The following is an 18,300-nucleotide window of genomic DNA, read 5'->3' as shown; positions in this document are numbered from 1 at the left end:
GGTGGGTGGGTGATGGGTATTGAGGAGGGCACCTTTTGGGATGAGCACTGGGTGTTGTATGGAAACCAATTTGACAATAAACTTCATATATTGAAAAATAAATAAATAAATAAAACACACAAAAAATAAAATATTCACAGAAGTATAAGTGGTATATACTCTTTCAGAAACAATGGCATCTGTAATATAACTTAAGACCCATACTAGCTCCCAAATCAGAGAACTTGACAGAACAGGGAAGGATTAGTGTTTAGTTTTGCAAAGAAGAAGAATAATCTGAAAAATATTTTCCAACCTTTAGCAGTTTTGTTGTTGCGTGACCATTTTGTATTTGGTTGATTTTATGATTTTGAGACATTAACATTTCTATTTATCTTTCAGGTTTTTAGAACGACTATTTGAGCGACACATAAAACAAAATAAACATCATTTGGAGGAGGTTTGTCTTTCTTCAGACATTCATTAGAAAAATTCTAATATAGAAAGAATTTTGAAGTTTTTCCATAGCCTCAAAGAATGCATTAAAAACAAGAGCGGTTTTGCCCTTGTACCTTTTGTGTGCGTGGCGGGGGCGGGGAGCGTGCGTGAAGTAAGTATTAATCCTGCTGAGATTAACAGCACTGCCCACAAAAGTAGTTCAGTATGACTAGCTCAGCTAATGTCATTATTCTTGTCTTAATCCTAGGGAAAAATGCGCCACCTGCTGCGTATCCTGAAGGTGGATTTAGGCTGCACATCCAAGGAAAACTTAGTAAAGCTGGATGATGTCGATATGCTGAATTTACTGGGTTTTGAACAGGCTGAGGACTCAGAAGAAAACGATCATAAAAGTAACCACGATGCCACAATTCAACAGGAGCGTCAGCAATACCAAAAAGCTTTGGATATGTTACTATCCGTACCGAAGGGTGAGAACGAGAAACTCTCCTCACCGGATGAATTTTTCCTGCCCGTCTACAAATCGAAGTATTCAGAAGGGGTTATAATTCAGCAAGTGAATGATGAAGCAAATCCCGGACCTTCAATTTCGGATGAAAAAAATTCAAGTGTCTCAGACAGTTTAACAGACCAAGAAACCTCTGTGAATGTCATTGAAGGCGACAGTGACACTGAAAAGGTGGAGACCTCGAATGAATTATGTTGTCTGAGCCCGGAACTCTCCCCGTCCCTTCAGCTTCACGGTGTCCAAGGTGACAACAGTCGTGACATGGAAGGACCAACTCTTAAAATCATGGAAATGAGCATTGAGGATTGCCCTTTGGATATTTGATCTTCATTAATAAATATCCCAAATGACCAATCATCCAGTGTTCCTTTTCTCCCATTTTTTTCTCTTTTATATATTAAGATTTCTGTATTTGCTTTCTATGCTCCATAATAAATTACCATAAATTTAGCAGCATCAAACTACACACATGTATTATTTATCCCACAATGGGTGTGGATCAAGAGTCTACACAACTTAGACGTGCCTGCTCTGGGTCTCTCAAGGCTACAATTCAGGCGTCAGCTGGGCCTGTGGGCTAACTTGGGAGGCTTGACTGGGGCGAGAATCTGCTTCAAACTCCTTTCAGTTGTTGGCAGAATTCCTTCCCCTTTGGCCGTCAGCTGCCCTCAGCTTCTAGAGGCTGTCCACCATTCCCTCCCACTCGGCCCCCTCTGCAGGCAGCTCACAACGTGGCTGCTTGCTTCTTTAAGGCTAACGGGAGAGAGACTGCTAGTGAGATAGAGCCCCATGTCAACAATGCAACCACAGGAATGACCTGCCGTCATTAGAAGGAAGTCATAGGTGCTGCCCACACTTGAGGGGTGCAGATATTATACACGGGTATGGAAGGGGTGAGAATCACTGCGGTCTCCCTAGGATCTGTTGGCCCCAATTTCTAAAGTTGCTTTTCGGGGGAGCATGTTTCACCCAGACCTAAGTGATTTTGTATGCAGTGGGAAATGGTTTATGATCTGGCACGGATCTCGAAACATTAAGCCTGGTCTCTAATCTCTTTAATTTCTTCTTTCTCACTTTCCTGCAGTATCTAAAGCTTCAAGGACTTTCTAGTTATCAGTGAACTAGAACAGTGTGTCATCTATGTGAAAAAGTGCCCCTTCTTACGAGGGCAAACATTCTATCAACCTAGTCTGATACTCTCCTCTCGCTTTTGTACCCATGAGTGGGGATCTTGGCTATTAAGATCTGCCTCAGAAGACTTATCTCTATTCATGTCTTTTCAGCCGCTTACAATAATGTAACTGAATAATGATAACTCAGATGTTCTTTTCTTTCTTTCTTTCTTTCTTTCTTTCTTTCTTTCTTTCTTTCTTTCTTTTACATTTATTCAGTTTTAAGAGACAGAGCACACGCGCAGGAGGAGCAGAGAGGGAGACAGAATCTGAAGCAGGCTCCAGCCACTGAGCTGTCAGCACAGAGCCCGAAGCGGGGCTCAAACCCACGAACCGTGAGATCGTGACCTGAATCGAAGTTGGCCCCTTAACCAACCGAGCCACTCAGGCGCCCCGATCACCCAGATGTTCTAAAAACTTAGCACCGGCCTCTAAGCATCCTGGTCTTTAACTCGGGCTTTTATCATCCCCTGTCCAGACCAGTGTTTCCACAAAGGTAGTGCACACCACTGAGGTATTCGAGCTGATTTCTGGTGCCACGTGGGTGACAGGTCTGTCTCGCTCATGGGAAGCTGTCACCGCTGTGTTCACGATTCAGGCTCAGGGACAAGCTGCAAAGTGCAACCCGGTGGGGCTGAGCACCCAACCCACTTCCCCCTAGTGTCTTATGCCTCCCCCTCAGCTCCCACCTGTGCAGTTCTTCCCCTTAACCTTCTGAGCAACGCCTCCCTTTCCCATCCCACAGTCCTCTTCGACCTCCTGAAATATCCTCAACCCTAGCCCTGGCTCCCAGCCTGGGCCTCCCCATCAGTCATCTCTCCCCCCCTCCATTCTTGGGCGCCATCCCTCTCTCGGCCTCCAGGGCTCCTTTCTTCAGTCCCAGCCTCTCCGTCACAAATCCCTTACCCCAAGACCCAGGCAGCTACCTCAGACTCGCGGCCCCGCCTCAAGTCCTCCCTTTGCTGCAGCTGCCATCCTGCTGGCGCTCCACTTTGGGAGCCTTGGGCCCAACCCTGTCGCTGCCTGCCTGCTTTGCCAGATCTGCTCTTCTCCGCCAAGTCTGGGCACAGCTTTTTGTCTCTAGGACCATCACCCATCCTAATTTTTGTACTTTTTAGGGTGTTTTGTTGTCGTAGTCCTCGGGTTTCCCTTTAAAATTCAAGTGTAGAGGGGTGCCTGGGTGGCTCAGTGGGTTAAGCACCTGACTCTTGACCTCAGCTCAGGTTTCGAGCTCAGGGGTCGTGAGTTTAAGCCCTGCGTTGGGCTCTGTGCTGCACATGGGGCCCACTTGAATGATACTAAAATAAAATGCAGGTTGAGAAAGATTTGTTGGTTTAAAGAAATATCAAGAATGTTTCTTGGATACGGTAAAAGTCGTGCAAAGGTGAGAAGTGAATGTTAAGTTTGGGAAACACTGGCTTAGCATCCTTGGCTCTGCCTCCTCCCGCAGTCCATCCTCCTCTCTGCTCGCAGAGGCTCGATGGGTGAGCCTTTCAACACAGACTGCCTGGGGTTTGATCCTTGGGAGCTGTGACCAGAACCCAGGGCGGCCTCGGTGGTTGACCGCGGTGAACTTCCAGGGCCTTCGCTGCAGGCTGTAAGAACTAAATAGGTCGTGTGAGAAATATTCAGTCGCTGTCACCCTAAAACAGACCGTGTCACCACTCCCTTCAACAACAAAAACCTTTGAGAGTTTCGTCTTGCCGACAAGATAAAGCCCAGGTCCCATTGCATTTTTCACAAAGTTATGTCTTCCTTCCCAGCTCATCCCTTGCCATCGTCCACCAAGTATCCTAAGTGTCTAGAACATCAAATGACTTGTTCTTTATTGCAAAGCTTCTCTCTCTCTCTGTCTCTCTCTCCCCCCGCCTCCCTCCCTCTCCCACCCTTTGTTCTCGCTACCTGCTCTGAATGCCATTTCCCCTGTGCTGCTCTCTTGGGCCTTCCCTGACAGTCCAGATTGTAACACAGGGAGACCCTGCCTGATTTCCCCATTTGTCCCACCCGCTGTGGGATCCTGGCTGTCTCAGATCTATAGCGGGAATTGTCATGCTGTTTATGTGCCCAGTTTCTCTTCCATCTAGACTGTGGACTTCTCAAGACGAGGGACTTACTTCTCTTTGGATCCCAGGTCTTTGTCTCCGCTTGAGAATGAACGTATTTGTTCATGGAGGGAGACAGTTGGAGCTAGAGGACAGGGTTGGCCACAGGTGAGAACAGGACAGACCTTTCCTCTCTCCTCTTTACACTCAGAAAGTGTCAATTCCCCATGGAAGGGAGAATGTAGCAAATTGCTAAATTACAAGAAAATGTCCTCATTTGCTCACATTTTAGATGGTATAAAATGTAAACTAGCATCTTCCCTTTAAAAACTCACATTTCTTCCCCCCCCCCCCCCCCCCACAGTGAAGCCACTCAGAAAAGACTCGGAGCAGCTTTTATGGGGCAAGACTATGATTTGCCAAGTGGATCAATCAGCTGCCAGTGACTTAATTTACCCTGGGCCCTGGTTTAAGAGTTTGGACTAGATGAGACAAAGGTTTTAGTTTTAATATGCCCAAGTTAGCCTTGGCTTAATTCTTCAGGGCTTTAGAAATTGTAATTGAAAGAATATCTTGGGGGCACCTGGGTGGCTCGGTTGGTTAAGCGTCCAACTCTTGATCTCAGTTCAGGTCACAATCTCGTGGTTTGTGAGTTTGAGCCCCACACCGGGCTCTGAGCTGATGGTGCAGACCCTGCTTGGGATTGTGTCTCCTGTCTGCCTCTCTGCTCTCTCAAAATAAATAAATAAACATTTAACAATTTTTAATTAAAAAAAAGCCACGTAAGATCTAAAAGCAGTGGTAACTGTTGACCCTTCCTTCACGTGCTAATATGGATGGCCCTGGACACAGGACACCGCCTAATAAGTTGCTTTTCCCAGATGTTTTAAAAGCAGCAGATTCAGCTAATGATGACATAGCCCCAAAGAACAAATCCACGTTTAATTTTCGGCCAGGAAGAAGATACTTTTGAGATGACATAAGTAAAGGTTTGCTCCAAAGCCAACCTTTTGCCTCAGGAATTCCGTCTTGCACCAACATTCAAGTTAGGAGACGAAAACACCCATATCCACCTAGTTCTTTCAAGATTCTATAATCGGTGAGCTGATTTCCCCCCGAGAGGAAGAATGTACTATTGTGCTCATTTTCTTTTGCTGCTGTAACACGTCACCACAAACTTAGTGGCTTAAAGAAAGCTTTATCATCTTACAGTTCTGGAAACTGCTGCCGGGGCTGACCTCTTCTTGCAGGCTGTAGGGGAGACTGTCGCCTCGCTTCTTCCAGCTTCCAGAGGCCGCCCACCCCTCCTCCACTTGCAACCCCTTCCCGCATCTTGCAGACCAGCTGTGTGGCATCTTCAACCCTCCCGCACCCTCCTCTGCTTCTGTCACCACATCTCACACTGTGGCTCTCCTGCCTCCCGCTTAGTCCCCTGTGGCTAGTTTGGGCCCACCCGGATGACCCGTCTCCCCATCTCAAGGACCTTAACCACATCTGTGAAGTCCCTTTTGCCACGGAGGGTGCCGTTCCCGTTTGCCTGGATAAGGAATACCGACCTGAGGGGCTGTGGACCACCTGCGGCTTTTTAAAGCCCTGAAGGGGGCGGTTTTCACCCTTTGATGTACATCAGAATCACCTGGAGAATTTGGGCCCCATCTCCCTAGCTTCGGGTTCAGAATTTTCGGACCTGGGATGACCTTTGAGAATTTGAATTTCTAGTAAGTTTCCAGCGCTGCTGTTGCTGGTCTAGGGGAAAAAAAACCCACTAACAAATGCGGTGGACATTTGACAAATAACACCAAGTTCCACTACAGGGGAGCTCTGTCAACCTGCTGGGAAGTGGATATCATTGGGAGGCACGTCAACAAATTTTTTTTTTTAACGTTTATTTATTTTTTGAGAGACAGAGACAGAACATTAGCAGGGGAGGGGCAGAGAGAGAGGGAGTCACAGATTCCAAAGCAGGATCCAGGCTCTGAGCTGTCAGCACAGACCCCGATGCGGGGCTCGAACTCACGAGCCACGAGATCATGATCTGAGTCGACGTCAGACACTTAACCGACTGAGCCACCCAGGTGGCCCAACAAATGTTTATTCTTCAAGTATATTAATTGTTCCATAAATGCCCTGGTTAGTGAAGCTGGCTATTTGGCAAGATGCACTGTAAACATTTTTTTTTTTTTTTTTCAAAGAGAGCATGAGCAGGGCCGAGGGGCATAGGGGGAGAGAGAGAGAGGGAAAGAGTGAGAGAGCAAGAAAGCAAGAGCGAGAGAACCTTAGGCTCCACATTCAGTGCGGGTGACCCTAGGAACATGACCCTCAGCTGAAATCAAGAGTCAGACGCTCAACCCACCGAGCCACCCGGGTGCCCCAGCAAGATGCATTCTGTCTCCTAAGTGATCCATTACTGCAGAGATAGGTGATGACAGACTGGCATCTACTCCCAGAAACATCTAAGGTTTGGTACCTTATTTGAAATAACCCAATGGGGAAATGGGACTAATTATGTGCCTCTACGCAATAAGATCTAAAGTGAAAAAAACTCCAGCAAAATAGCCTTAATTGTACTAATATAATCACACGTGAGTTGTATCTTCAATATTTATTTTTATGGCAAAAACACACTAATACATTCATTTCACATATATTACAGTCACCCAAACTTTTTGCCCATTAAATGTACACAATTTTACAAACCAATGAGTTTAGAAGAATTAAGCTCTTCTGATTATACATTTTTACATTATTGATCTTCAGACAGCACTTAAAATTGCTTTTTAAACCAGAAAACAATACTAGGCAACTCTTTATACTCACGTCAGAAAGGTGCAATTTCCCAGTGCATTGCTTGAATTAGAGGGCAACTTTCTAAGAAAATGTTACTTCATATAAATTTCCTCCAAATTTTGGGTTTATTAGGTCTGTTAAGCCATATTAACATCTGTTGGAATTTTTACTTAAATAGACGTGTTATCTAGATGTTTATTTTTAAACTATGCTCTGCTAAATTTACTATGGGTAGGGTTTGGATTGCTTCCGTTTTTAACCAGATCATACAACTCAGAAATATACAACAAATTTCCGGCTTGTTACAGTGTATTTCTTCACCTGAGCCAAACAGCATCTTTATAATTCAGAATATTTCCTTCAATTAAGCACAATAGAATTAAACATAAATATTTTCCTATGAAAATGCCCAACATTTGCCTGATAAAAATCTGTTTTATATCATAAATGTAAAAAATTACATGAGACTACAGTAAAAAATATGCATTCCAATGGCCCAGTGACAATCTTTTGAGTAAGGTGTGTATCCAAGCTTTTAAAAAGGCTGGAGGGACGCCTGGGTGGCTCGGTCAGTTGGGCGTCCGACTTAGGCTCAGGTCATGATTTCGCAGCCCGTGAGTTCGAGCCCTGTGTTGGGCTCTGTGCTGACAGCTCAGAGCCTGGAGCCTGTTTCGGATTCTGTGTCTCCCTCTCTCTCTGCCCCTCCCCTGTTCATGCTCTGTCTCTCTCTGTCTCAAAAATAAATAAACGTTAAAAAAAATTTTTTTAAAAAAGGCTTGATATATTAACAAATATTTTTATTTTCCTCCCTCATTTTGTATTGCTTAGAAATTGCATATACTTCTAACAGTGTAATAGCTCAATTCTATAAGAAATTAAGCTGCCTACTTTTAATATAGAATTGAGAAACTCTAATATGGAAGGTTCCAAGCTGATACTAACAAAATTTGCAAAAACATTAAGAATCATCCCTACACAATAATTACTGCTTTAATTTCTCTGTCCTGCCAGAAACCAGATTATGCAAATAAAACCATTAGAGCTCTATCCGCCTACAAGTTGTTACAAATTATAGTATCTTTTCTCTTGTTTTTTTTTTTTCTTTCACTCTGTTTAACTCAAGTGAGTTTTGTATTATTTTTAACCTGGTGGGTTTGTTTTTGTTTTTTTAAATCCAATCTAGGGGCGCCTGGGTGGCTCAATCGGTTGAGCGGCCGACTTCAGCTCAGGTCATGATCTCGCAGTCTGTGAGTTCAAGCCCCGCGTCGGGCTGTGCTAACAGCTCAGAGCCTGGAGCCTGCATCCGATTCTGTGCTTCTCTCTCTGCCCCTCCCCTGCTCATGCTCTCCCTCTCTCTCTGCCCCTCCCCTGCTCATGCTCTGTCTCTCTCTGTCAAAAATAAACATTAAAAAAATTTTTTTTAATCCAGTCTGTCCAAGTTTGTCACCTCTGGAGAATAGGTTTTCAGGCTATTTGTTGGGCTGAACCAGTATTTGCACTGGTTTTTATTCCAGTAAAACTGCAAAACCTTTAGATCCTTTCAGGATATTTAAGATCAAATTACATTTTGAAAAATACAATGACAAAATAAGTACAAAGCTTTGTCTCGTTCAGGGGTCCATTAATTTGAAGTGATTTCTAATAGTGTGATAGCATATGACCTGTGCTATTTTTTCTACTGCAAAATGAGTGACTGAGCTTATACCCCTCATTCATTTGTTTAGATTTGCTCAGCTGACAAACGAGCGGGTTGACATGGAAAGCCAGTTGTCATTAATTCTGTACTAGTCTCATTAACCTCATTAACCCAAATTGAGGCCAGATTCATGTTCTGGTTAAACCGGATAATCCACCCTTCTGAATTTCTCTGGCAGTCACACGCTTGCTCCTAAGAGCGAATACTGTCGACTTTTTCCCACGAGGTTTTAGAGTGTGAATTTAAGATCCACATGCACACTTAAAATGTCCATAGTATACACATTTGACAACTTACGTGGGGTAGTGGGGTTTTTGCACAGCTGAAGAACGAACCAGTTCAGTGCAAATTGCACGTTTATTAGCGTGACATCGTGTCCTGCTGTAGCCAGTGGAGGATACGCTATATTCTAGATTTAGAGCCAAGGGCTTTTAGAGATTTTAAGTCTTTTTACGATACAGACCACGAAGTCGTTTAATGGAAGCCAAAGAATAACGATCAAAAGATTTACACAGCTAGTTAGTAATTTTCAAAAATTCACAGCCAGTACGTACTGCCAGTTCTGCAGCTAGAAGTTCAATTATTCCTTTCTTGTCATCCATTTGTACTTATTTATAATATTAAAGCGTAATTTAAAATAAGGAAATGGTTCCTGGCCCTTAACCTGCCAACATACTGAAAAAAGTCCAGCTTTACCCTAGATTTTTGAAAACTCTTTTAATTTCTCAAACACACAGGGTCATTTGGAAACACGACGTGTAGCCAGACCCTACGTTACGTATACCCTTTGCGTGGGAATATTAGCCTTGGAACTGCTGCCTCCTGAGCTGGGTGCTGCAGACCTTGAACTTCCCTCTTGGCCCATCCTCTGCTTCCCATGACAATAAAGGGAGGACATTTAAGGGGCGACAGGAAAGGCAGGGGAGTGTATTGCCAATTCACTCCCCTTCACCCCTGCCCTGCCTCACGGGTGGTTTCACAGGGGGCATCCCTGCTCCGTCCCGTTCCGTCCCTTTCCATCCCGCTCCCTACCCTTCACGGGCCATCCAAGTTTCCGTAACACCGGATGGGACAGTCACTTCTGTGGAGTTCTCTCAGCAAACACTGATCCAGCTGACAACTGCTTGCTGAGTGAGGCTCAGTCCCCACCGAGAGGCAGAGAACTCCTTCTCCGATCTCACCACCAGGGTGCAGCAGGGAGGAAGACTGCTCTCTCCTCAGAGCTCAGATTATGGCCCTTGGCTTCTCCACCACGGTTCACCTTTCAGAGCCCTGACAGTTTCAGCAAGCTTTGGGAGGACGAGCCGAGAAAGTTAACACCCACTTGGAATATGGCTTACAAGGGGGAAATATTACTGTATTTCTCAGTAATTCAACACACATACATCTGAACTTTTAGAGCACGATTTTTATTTGGGAACTGCCTGTACTATACAGAAAAGGATGCCACCTTAAACCATCCAAGGACCCATTCAACTGTTTCTGAGAATCCTTTATCCAATGCGTGCACACCTTAAGCAACTGCACTTTCCGATTTTTCCTGGTTTTTCTAGAATTGTAGATACTGGAACAGAGCCCTCGTCTAGAGGAATTTGAAAAACTCATGTTCTTTTGAGAAATGTCTTTTCCAGGCAAATTGCTAATGTCCCTATTCCTCTATTTTTGAGATGTCTATCCCTCAGCTCAATAAAAAGCCCCCTCCAATTTAATTTTTTTTAATAGACTTTAAACTGGAAAAAGATAGTTTTAGCTTATTCCACATGAAATCCTGATGGGAAACAAGTTCCCTAAATTTATATACCAAAGAATTCCCTTTAAAAATCTGATTTTAGGGACGCCTGGCTGGCTCAGAGGAGCATGTGACTCTTGATCTCAGGGTTGTGAGTTTGAGCCCCATGTTGGGTGTAGAGATCACTTGAATTAAGTAAACTTTTTAACAAGCCTGATTTTAAAAATGATTTACAATAAACAGTAATTCTTGTTTCCATTTGTTCGTGCAAATCTCAAGCCTGTTCCTAAGGTACAGCTGACCTCCAATTGTAGATTTTAAAACATACAAAGTTTTATATTATATATGTTATATATGTACATTTGTATTTTCTTAATGTTGTGAATAGTAACATGTCAACCCATCTGAAGGGGCTGTTTTCTTGTGACGACAAAAGCTTCAGGGGCGCCTGGGTGGCTCAGTCGGTTGAGCATCTGACTTCAGCTCAGGTCATCATCTCACGGTTCATGAGTTCGAGCCCCGCATCGGGCTCTGTACTGACAACTTGGAGCCTGGAGCCTGCTTCCGATTCTGTGTCTCCCTCTCTCTATCCCTCTCCCCTCACGCTCTCTCTCAAAAATAAACATTAAAATTTAAAAAAAGCTTCAAAAAAAAGTTAGCTCTGCTCTGCTGCTCTCATCACTCGGTCCTACAGCCTGACACTCCCCTCCTTTGTGTTTCTGTTTAGACCTTGCTCTTTCTGGGAGCTTCTAAGGAAGCCTAAGTCCACCTTCTGTTTTATTTCTGCCAAAGGGTTTTAAAGGCTAAATACTAGGGCTTTCAGGGTATTTCACAGTAGGTGTTCCAGGAAAAAAGTGATTAATCGTGACTACAATTAACTTTCCAAATGAATACTTTCTGTGCTCAAAACTCTCAGGGAGAACATTTCATCAAGAGACTATGGGCGCCTGGCTGGTCCAGTCGGGAGGAGTGTGTGGCTCTTGGTCTTGGGGTCGTAAGTTTGAGCCCCACGTTGGGTGTAGAGATTACTTAAAAATCTTTTTTAAAGACCCCACTAATCAGGAAGACTGATGCCAGAGATGCCAACATTGATCTTCTGGGAAACACCGGCTCATAACTTGCTTTTTGGGGAAATGTACATTTTGGTAATTTTGACATGAAACGTAGAACCTCAAGGGACTAAAAGACACTGAGATACTAAAGCACCGCGGAGGCTTGGCAAATGGCAACATCCTACCAAGTGTCCATGTTACACAGTTCACTCTGGAAAATCACATCATTTCCGAGTCCAGTAATGTAGATTTATTTTTATCTAGAAGTACTTTGACATTCACTAACTGGAAAAGTTTATTCAAAAGGGACAATAAATTACATGGATCTTAGAAGCTATGTCAAACATGCGACGTTTTAAGAGTGACATTTAAACGGTATGACGTAGCCCACAAAAGTAATTTTCTTACAGTTATTACAACTGGACGACAAATATACCATATATTACTCTTCGGATTTTTGTTTTACAGTATGTTCTTGTCATTGGGACACTTCAAAATGTGTAAACCTGACAGAAAAGCATTTTAAAAAAAACGTACCGCGGGAGAAAAGAAAGCACTACAAACGTTCCTGTCCTTTACATGGTGTGGAGACGGGAAACATGACCATAAAAAACTCTTAGTCCGTTCTTCTGGGAGCTCTTTGTCAATATTCACACTTGGGTCTACTGTTACTTAAACAGGACTCTTAAAACAACTTCCGGTTTAAAAGGAACATTTTGTCCCTAAGTGAGCGCTTGTGTCCACTTCCACCTCTCGCTTTCATTAGTATCTTGTGAATTTTCCTCTTCGGTGGGTGGTTTCTGGGTGACTTAAGAGATGGGCAGATCCACACCGTATGAAGGAAATCCTGCCTCCCAGGTGACCACACACACTCCGTGGTCACCACAGTGACTTACGCTGCTTTAGGGGTGAACGGAGGAATCGGAACCACCCCTAGGAGATCCTAAGTAGGGGCAGAACCCTGCATGTGACATTGTGGAAGCTGTGCATTGTACAGACGCAGCCTCAGAAGGAAATACGAGATGGTTCCTCAGGTAAATGTTCCAATTAGTCCTCAGACCTACTCAAGTCCCTCCGTGACAAGGCCATCTTAGCCCGGACCAAAGGCGACACTCTCCCTTCTCTAACTCAGCCTGGTTCTGCCCACCGGCACTCGGTGCATCTGAAAAGGATGGGGGCTGGCGGGGGAGGGGGACCCAAGAAGCTAAAACTGACCTCAGGGGTGAAGTCAGGAGGTTGGGGAGCTAAAACCCGAGCACCTCCTGAATACCACAGCGATCCCGGGTGGCCCCACAAGTATGGGCACAGTTTTGGGAAATGAGGTGAAACTATTAGCAACTCTTCCCTTCTTTCAACCAAAAGAAAAGAAGCCCCTTCAAGGCTTTTGATGGTCACAGAAACCTGACTTTATTTATTAGAAAAGGAGCTGAGGTATAAGAAACTCCAGGGCAAGAGTCACTGACAGGGATGGCTCTTGAATTTCCCAGGGATACCCACCGTCTGGGGGCGGCTCGGCCCCCACCCTCCCAAGCTCCCCCTCTCTCCACCCCAGCCTCGCAGTCCGAGTATAGTTAATACTGTACTTTGGCCAAAGGCATCTTGTACTTATGCCACACTCATCTTGCCCCAACCATCCTACATACACTTATTCCTCAGCTCTTCCAAAACACTCCTTCTGGAGCAATGTCCACTGTTACTGTTTCATCTGTAAAGCAGCACATGTCAAAACTCTGATCTGTTTTTAATAAAAAAAAAAGTGCTTAAAACCATCCGATGCAATGGGTTTTTCAATTCATTTTCAACCAATGAAAAATCGAACTCGTTTGGGTTTACAAATAATACTGAATAAAACGGTGAATCCAATTATTCTCTTACATTTTCAATCATGTGCCTTCATTCATTTCAGTACCTTAATGAGTTGAGATGAACTCTCGTCTGGAAAAAATAGAAGGTACAAATATATAGAATTTTTAGGATAAGAAATTTTCTGAATATAAAAATGCTTTCTATGTTTGAAAATAACACTTTTAGATTCTTCTCGTAGTTTCGGGTTTGGTAACTAAACTGTTAAGTACCCAAGATTTTTAAGAAGTAACGAGAAACAGCAACATGGTTTTAAATACAAACTTATACAGGAACCAATCACACCTGTGGACCATCCGCCTAGAAAGTTCAAATACTTTAGTCATAAAATAAAATTCCATTATCAAAAACTAGTTTAAGATAGAAATCTATGCGCCTTAATGATTGCCAGAGTTGCCCAGCATAGCTTCAGTAAAACAGAGAATTGTCTGGAAAACACAACCTCCACAAAGTGTGCAAGTACCGCAAATGGGACAGACCGGAGCCGGGCGAGGCCCTGGGAACCGAGTCCTTCTCCCTCAGCATCCTTCCCGGGCCAAGCCTCCCGACTTTGGCCTCCTGCTCGGCACAGTGCCTTCAGTGCCCGTCATCCATTCACACGGTCTCTGGCGGCCCAGGGTGCCGGAGGAAGTAGGAGTTAGGCAAGCACTTCTTTTCGCTGTAAACGCTTCCCATGATCCATCGGTCCCCGTGACGAGCTGTGGGAGCTCATATGAGCCTTGAGCTTTTCAGGAACTGAATGAGCACTCGGTACACGAACGTGTACTGGCAGAGGGTCTGCACCATCATCATCCTCTGTCGCCTCAGCATGTCCAGCACCCTTGGGATGTCCACCACCTGGATGGGGAGACAGCCATGAGGGGAATGCACTCCCCTGTGGAGACGGGCGGGGGGGGGGGGGGGGAGCCTGCGCAGAGATCTGGTCAGGAGACGGACACAGACGCTCTTTGCTACCTCAGCATCTTCTAGAAGAAGCCCCCTGGGTACTTGTTCAGAAAGAACTATTGGGCCACTGGGTCCTTTCTTCCCCTGGCCTTGGGCCCTGCCCACTTCTCCCCCAGCCGAAGAAGGACAGCAATACCTCGTTGTGTTCCAGACAGGCGATCATGATCTCCGACAAGATGACGACGCCAGTCCTTCCCACTCCTGCGCTGCAATGGACCAGCAAGGGAGGGTTGGGGCTTTTTGGTTCACTGGTACTATTTGTATGGCGTCGAACAGACTGGATCTCTTCGAGGTATGCTGTGAGATGCCAGAAACAGAAACAGAATCGGGGATTAAGGCCCATCAAATTGACAATTTTCAGATTATCATCACTGACTGGGAGGACTCTGGATAAAGAGCACCGCAACCACCAACGGACAGTGTGACCTTGGGCGAGTCACTGCCCCTGCCCGGGCTTCCATTTTCTCATTTACAAAATGAAACAGAGGAGGCGGTCTCTCTGAAGCCTCCCCTAAACACGTAAAACCGTTATTTTAAAGCAAGTCCAGGAGCACCTGGGTGACTCAGTCAGTTAAGCGTCCGACTTCGGCTCAGGTCATGATCTCCCTGCTTGTGAGTTCAAGCCCCACGTTGGGCTCTGTGCTGACAGCTCAGAGCCTGGAGCCTGCTTCGGATTCTGTGACTCCTTCTCTCTCTCCCCCTCCCCTGCTTGTGCTCTGTCTCACTGTGTCTCTCAAAAATAAATAAATGTAAAAACACAAAAAAATTTAATAATAAGCAGAGGCTGTGCTGGGAATGAAGACACTTACACAAAAACCCCTTGAGGTCTTCCGGACAGCCATGCTCAGGCCAGTCTGTGTACTGGAGATGCCACACTGTCCTCTCCTGCCCCGTGAGCAGGTGCTTCATCTTTAAGCCGGTGGTGGCATAGCAGCCAGAGTCCGTGCGGAACCGGGTTGTGATCTTAAACCTCCCGTAGGTGACGGTGTTGTGCCTGGAGCCAAGTCGTGGCCAATACCTGAAGCTCTTCTCCCTTCCGCCCTCCTGGGAAAGACAAGTACGGTCAGGGGCGCCTGGGTCGGCTTCAGCTCGGGTCATGACCTCACGGTTCATGGGTTCAGGCCCCATGTCGGGCTCTGCACTGACAGTGCAGATCCTGCTTGGGATTCTCTCTCTCTCTGCCCTCTCCCCCGCTCTCGCTCTCTCAAAAACAAACGTTAAAAAACAGACAGACAAACAACAACAACAACAAAACGACAAGTAATGCCAAAACCCAACACAAGATCCAGCAGCGAACGCACTTCCGTACACGCAGCGTGTCCGAAGTGCAGGGTTAGGGTCCCAGCCCGCCGCCTCCTCTCAGGGTCAGGACTCCCCACGACCCACAATGACTGTTCTCTGGGGGCTGAGGAAATCAGTTAGGAGAAAGGAGCACTCACCTCTTCTGCTGTCACCATGGCTATAATGGCAATTCCCTGTTCCCACACCATCTGCCAGAAATCCTGACAGGTATTCTGTAATGGTCCCTGTGTGGCGATATAATCCCACTCAATTCCACTGACAGAGACCTGAAATTAGAAAAGATTTTTAAAAAATCACTCCGTGTGGACATATATGATGTATGCACACACGCATGCATGTAGTTCACGGTGCTACTAAAGAATGAATGGAATTATTCAGAATAAAGACTTTTATTCTTTTTTTTTTCCTTATTAATACAATTCCCATGACTACCTGTTTTATAAACCCACGCACTTGAATTCACGTAATATTTTTGTGGCCTGGGGCAATCTACTTAACCTGACTCTCTGTTCTCATGTGTAAAATAAAAATATCACATACCCTCATAGTGATTAGATGAGTCACCTGGCAGGATTAGCTGAGTCGATATATACGGGTGCCTGCACATAATAGGTTCTCAATAAACAGTGGTTATTGCTGCTGTTACGGTTCTGCTTCTTATAAAAATAGTCTCAACATAATAGGATCCTAAAATTCAAACAGTGCTAAACCATGAAGTGCTAAACACGTTGGGAAAAACATTAACAATGAAGCCAAAACTGAGGTTAAATGCCAAATTTCTAGAGAAGAAAAAATATTCCTGCTCAAAGTGGTCTCACCTCTGAACCTGAGTCAAGATCACCCTCCAGAATGACACATAATTTGCACCTAAGATTGCACCTCCTTGGGAACAGGCTACGGTAACACAGTCAGGAGATCTGGGTTAGACCCCACACGCCCTGACGTCCGGTGACCACGGTGACTGTTTCCCAAGTGCCTGGTGCTATGCTGCCCACACCCTCATAAAATCACAGGCACATCCCCTCACTGAGGGCTCACTCACATGGTGGCAGGTGCCCTGGGAGCTACCAGTCACCACAGTGAATAGCTGTTGGGGGGCGGGGGTTCTGATGGACAGCCTGAGGGCGACGCGTCAGCACTTCTTTATTCAGAGGAAAGTACAAGCAGGTCCCAAGTCCCATGCTAGGAAGTGGGACATCCAGGAATTCTGAAGCTCAGGCACCTTCCTTAGTTCCTCAGCTGGTGTCTGAAGACTTTGAAATACCCCCACAGGACGACGACTTCACTCAGTTCTCATCCATCCAGTCATGAGACTAGATGAGTTATTCCACAGAAATGCTCAGTTTTTAAATAAACCATACCCACGTTACAAAGCACGTGCATAGATTCCCAAAGACCGTCAAGGGTACCGGCCTCCGTGGGCAGATGGTCAGGTCTCTTTTAAAAGCCACCCGTGGGAAGCTGCTTACATCGAATATCACTTGTAAACGAAATAAAATGTGGGAAAGAAGAAAAACACCTGGCCGTGGACACTTCCTCCTTCTGTATTAGGAAACTTCTCTTTCCCAAAATGCAAGAACTGGACCTCTAGCCAGCAGAAAACAAAAGGTACGATGACGCAGGAGAGACAGCACTGGCCTTCCTCGCCTGCCAGCTGGGAATCCTCACTTTTTCCCATTTTAATGGGTGTAACATTAGCCCGGTCAGTGTTACTCGGCTTCTAGGGAAAAGGTGTAACTGCTTCTCCCGAGAACAAAATGATGTGCGAAAGCGACTGCAGGGAATATGCAGAGAACAGACAGCAGCCTCACGGGGAAAAGCTTCGGCGACACCACCATCAAAATACCCAGACACTCTTGTCATGTGAGAATTAACGGATATATGTGATCAGGCAAAACTAGCAATTCTGCCACTCTGGAGAGAATTTAGGAGCCAGAAAGAGGCCTGCAGATTTAGAAGAACAAAGTCCCAAGGTCAGGGCAAGGAGTGCTCCTTGGGTCCCGGCAATAGTGTTGGGGGTGGAGTGGTTCACCAAAGGGGAAGGGCACATGTGGCCTGGGCTCCAGTGGTAAATACTTCCTACCCAGCCGGGGGAAATGGACTTCCCAGTTTAGACATAATTTGTTACGATGGTTCAAACTAGGCTGATTTTAGAATACACACACGAATACAATTCTTATCGTTCTTGTGATTCAACTCACAAATTCACGGCCCGTTTATCACCCTACCCGCTCTGCTCACCTTAATATGAGACGCATTGATGTAGCCGGTATTGTTTTCTTTAGTTGGGACCAGCTCCACTCGGGCATCGTCATAGGGAAGGACATCTTGGAATCGATTTCTTTCTGCATTTTCAGGGAGTCGTGCTGTTGAGCACTCCCCATCAACTAGCCGTTTTTTAAGAATTTTTTCATATTCTGTGAATACCATTCCCTGTTCTAACCGCTGTTCCAGAATTTTACACTGTAAAACGGAATATGTGGAATGAGTGTAGTCACATGTCTAAGCTGCACTCTGATGGCGCATCTGAAATCTTGTTCTCTGCTTCAAGTCTAGCATTATCTGATATTGAAAAGTCTAGGTGAAACCAAAGCTAACTTTTTAACAAGACATAACAATAAGAGTTAAAATAACAAATGAGGGGCACCTGGGTGGCTCAGCTGATTGAGCTTTGGACTCTTGATGTCAGCTTGGGTCATGATCTCACTGTTTGTGAGTTTGAGCCCTGTGATGGGCTCTGTGCCACCAACACAGAGCGGAGCCTAC

General features: G+C 45.3%; 2 protein-coding genes across 6 annotated transcripts in view; one reads left to right on the top strand and one right to left on the bottom strand.

Annotated features, from left to right (window-relative positions):
• The window catches only part of SPATA7 (spermatogenesis associated 7), a 40,207-nt gene extending 38,904 nt beyond the window's left edge, over window positions 1-1,303 (top strand). For all 3 annotated transcript variants that reach the window (XM_086709071.1, XM_025919580.2, XM_025919579.2), the window contains 2 exons: window positions 382-439; window positions 686-1,303. In XM_086709071.1, coding sequence (XP_086565197.1) covers window positions 382-439; window positions 686-1,270 — 643 coding nt within the window. In that variant the 3' untranslated portion in view covers window positions 1,271-1,303. The remainder of the gene's footprint in view (window positions 1-381; window positions 440-685) is intronic.
• Window positions 1,304-11,651: 10,348 nt separating this feature from the next.
• The window catches only part of PTPN21 (protein tyrosine phosphatase non-receptor type 21), an 82,103-nt gene continuing 75,454 nt past the window's right edge, over window positions 11,652-18,300 (bottom strand). For all 3 annotated transcript variants that reach the window (XM_025919012.2, XM_086709052.1, XM_086709051.1), the window contains exons 15-19: window positions 17,776-17,997; window positions 15,672-15,800; window positions 15,042-15,276; window positions 14,369-14,529; window positions 11,652-14,124 (exon numbers count right to left, since the gene is read on the bottom strand). In XM_025919012.2, coding sequence (XP_025774797.1) covers window positions 13,996-14,124; window positions 14,369-14,529; window positions 15,042-15,276; window positions 15,672-15,800; window positions 17,776-17,997 — 876 coding nt within the window. In that variant the 3' untranslated portion in view covers window positions 11,652-13,995. The remainder of the gene's footprint in view (window positions 14,125-14,368; window positions 14,530-15,041; window positions 15,277-15,671; window positions 15,801-17,775; window positions 17,998-18,300) is intronic.

The sequence above is a fragment of the Puma concolor genome, chromosome B3, assembly GCF_028749965.1.
Source record: "Puma concolor isolate L17-30 chromosome B3, mPumCon1.1.hap2, whole genome shotgun sequence".
NCBI classification, from domain to species: Eukaryota; Metazoa; Chordata; class Mammalia; order Carnivora; family Felidae; genus Puma; species Puma concolor.
The sequence above is the reverse complement of the archived record's forward strand: the minus strand, read 5'-3'. Positions and strand labels throughout refer to the sequence as shown.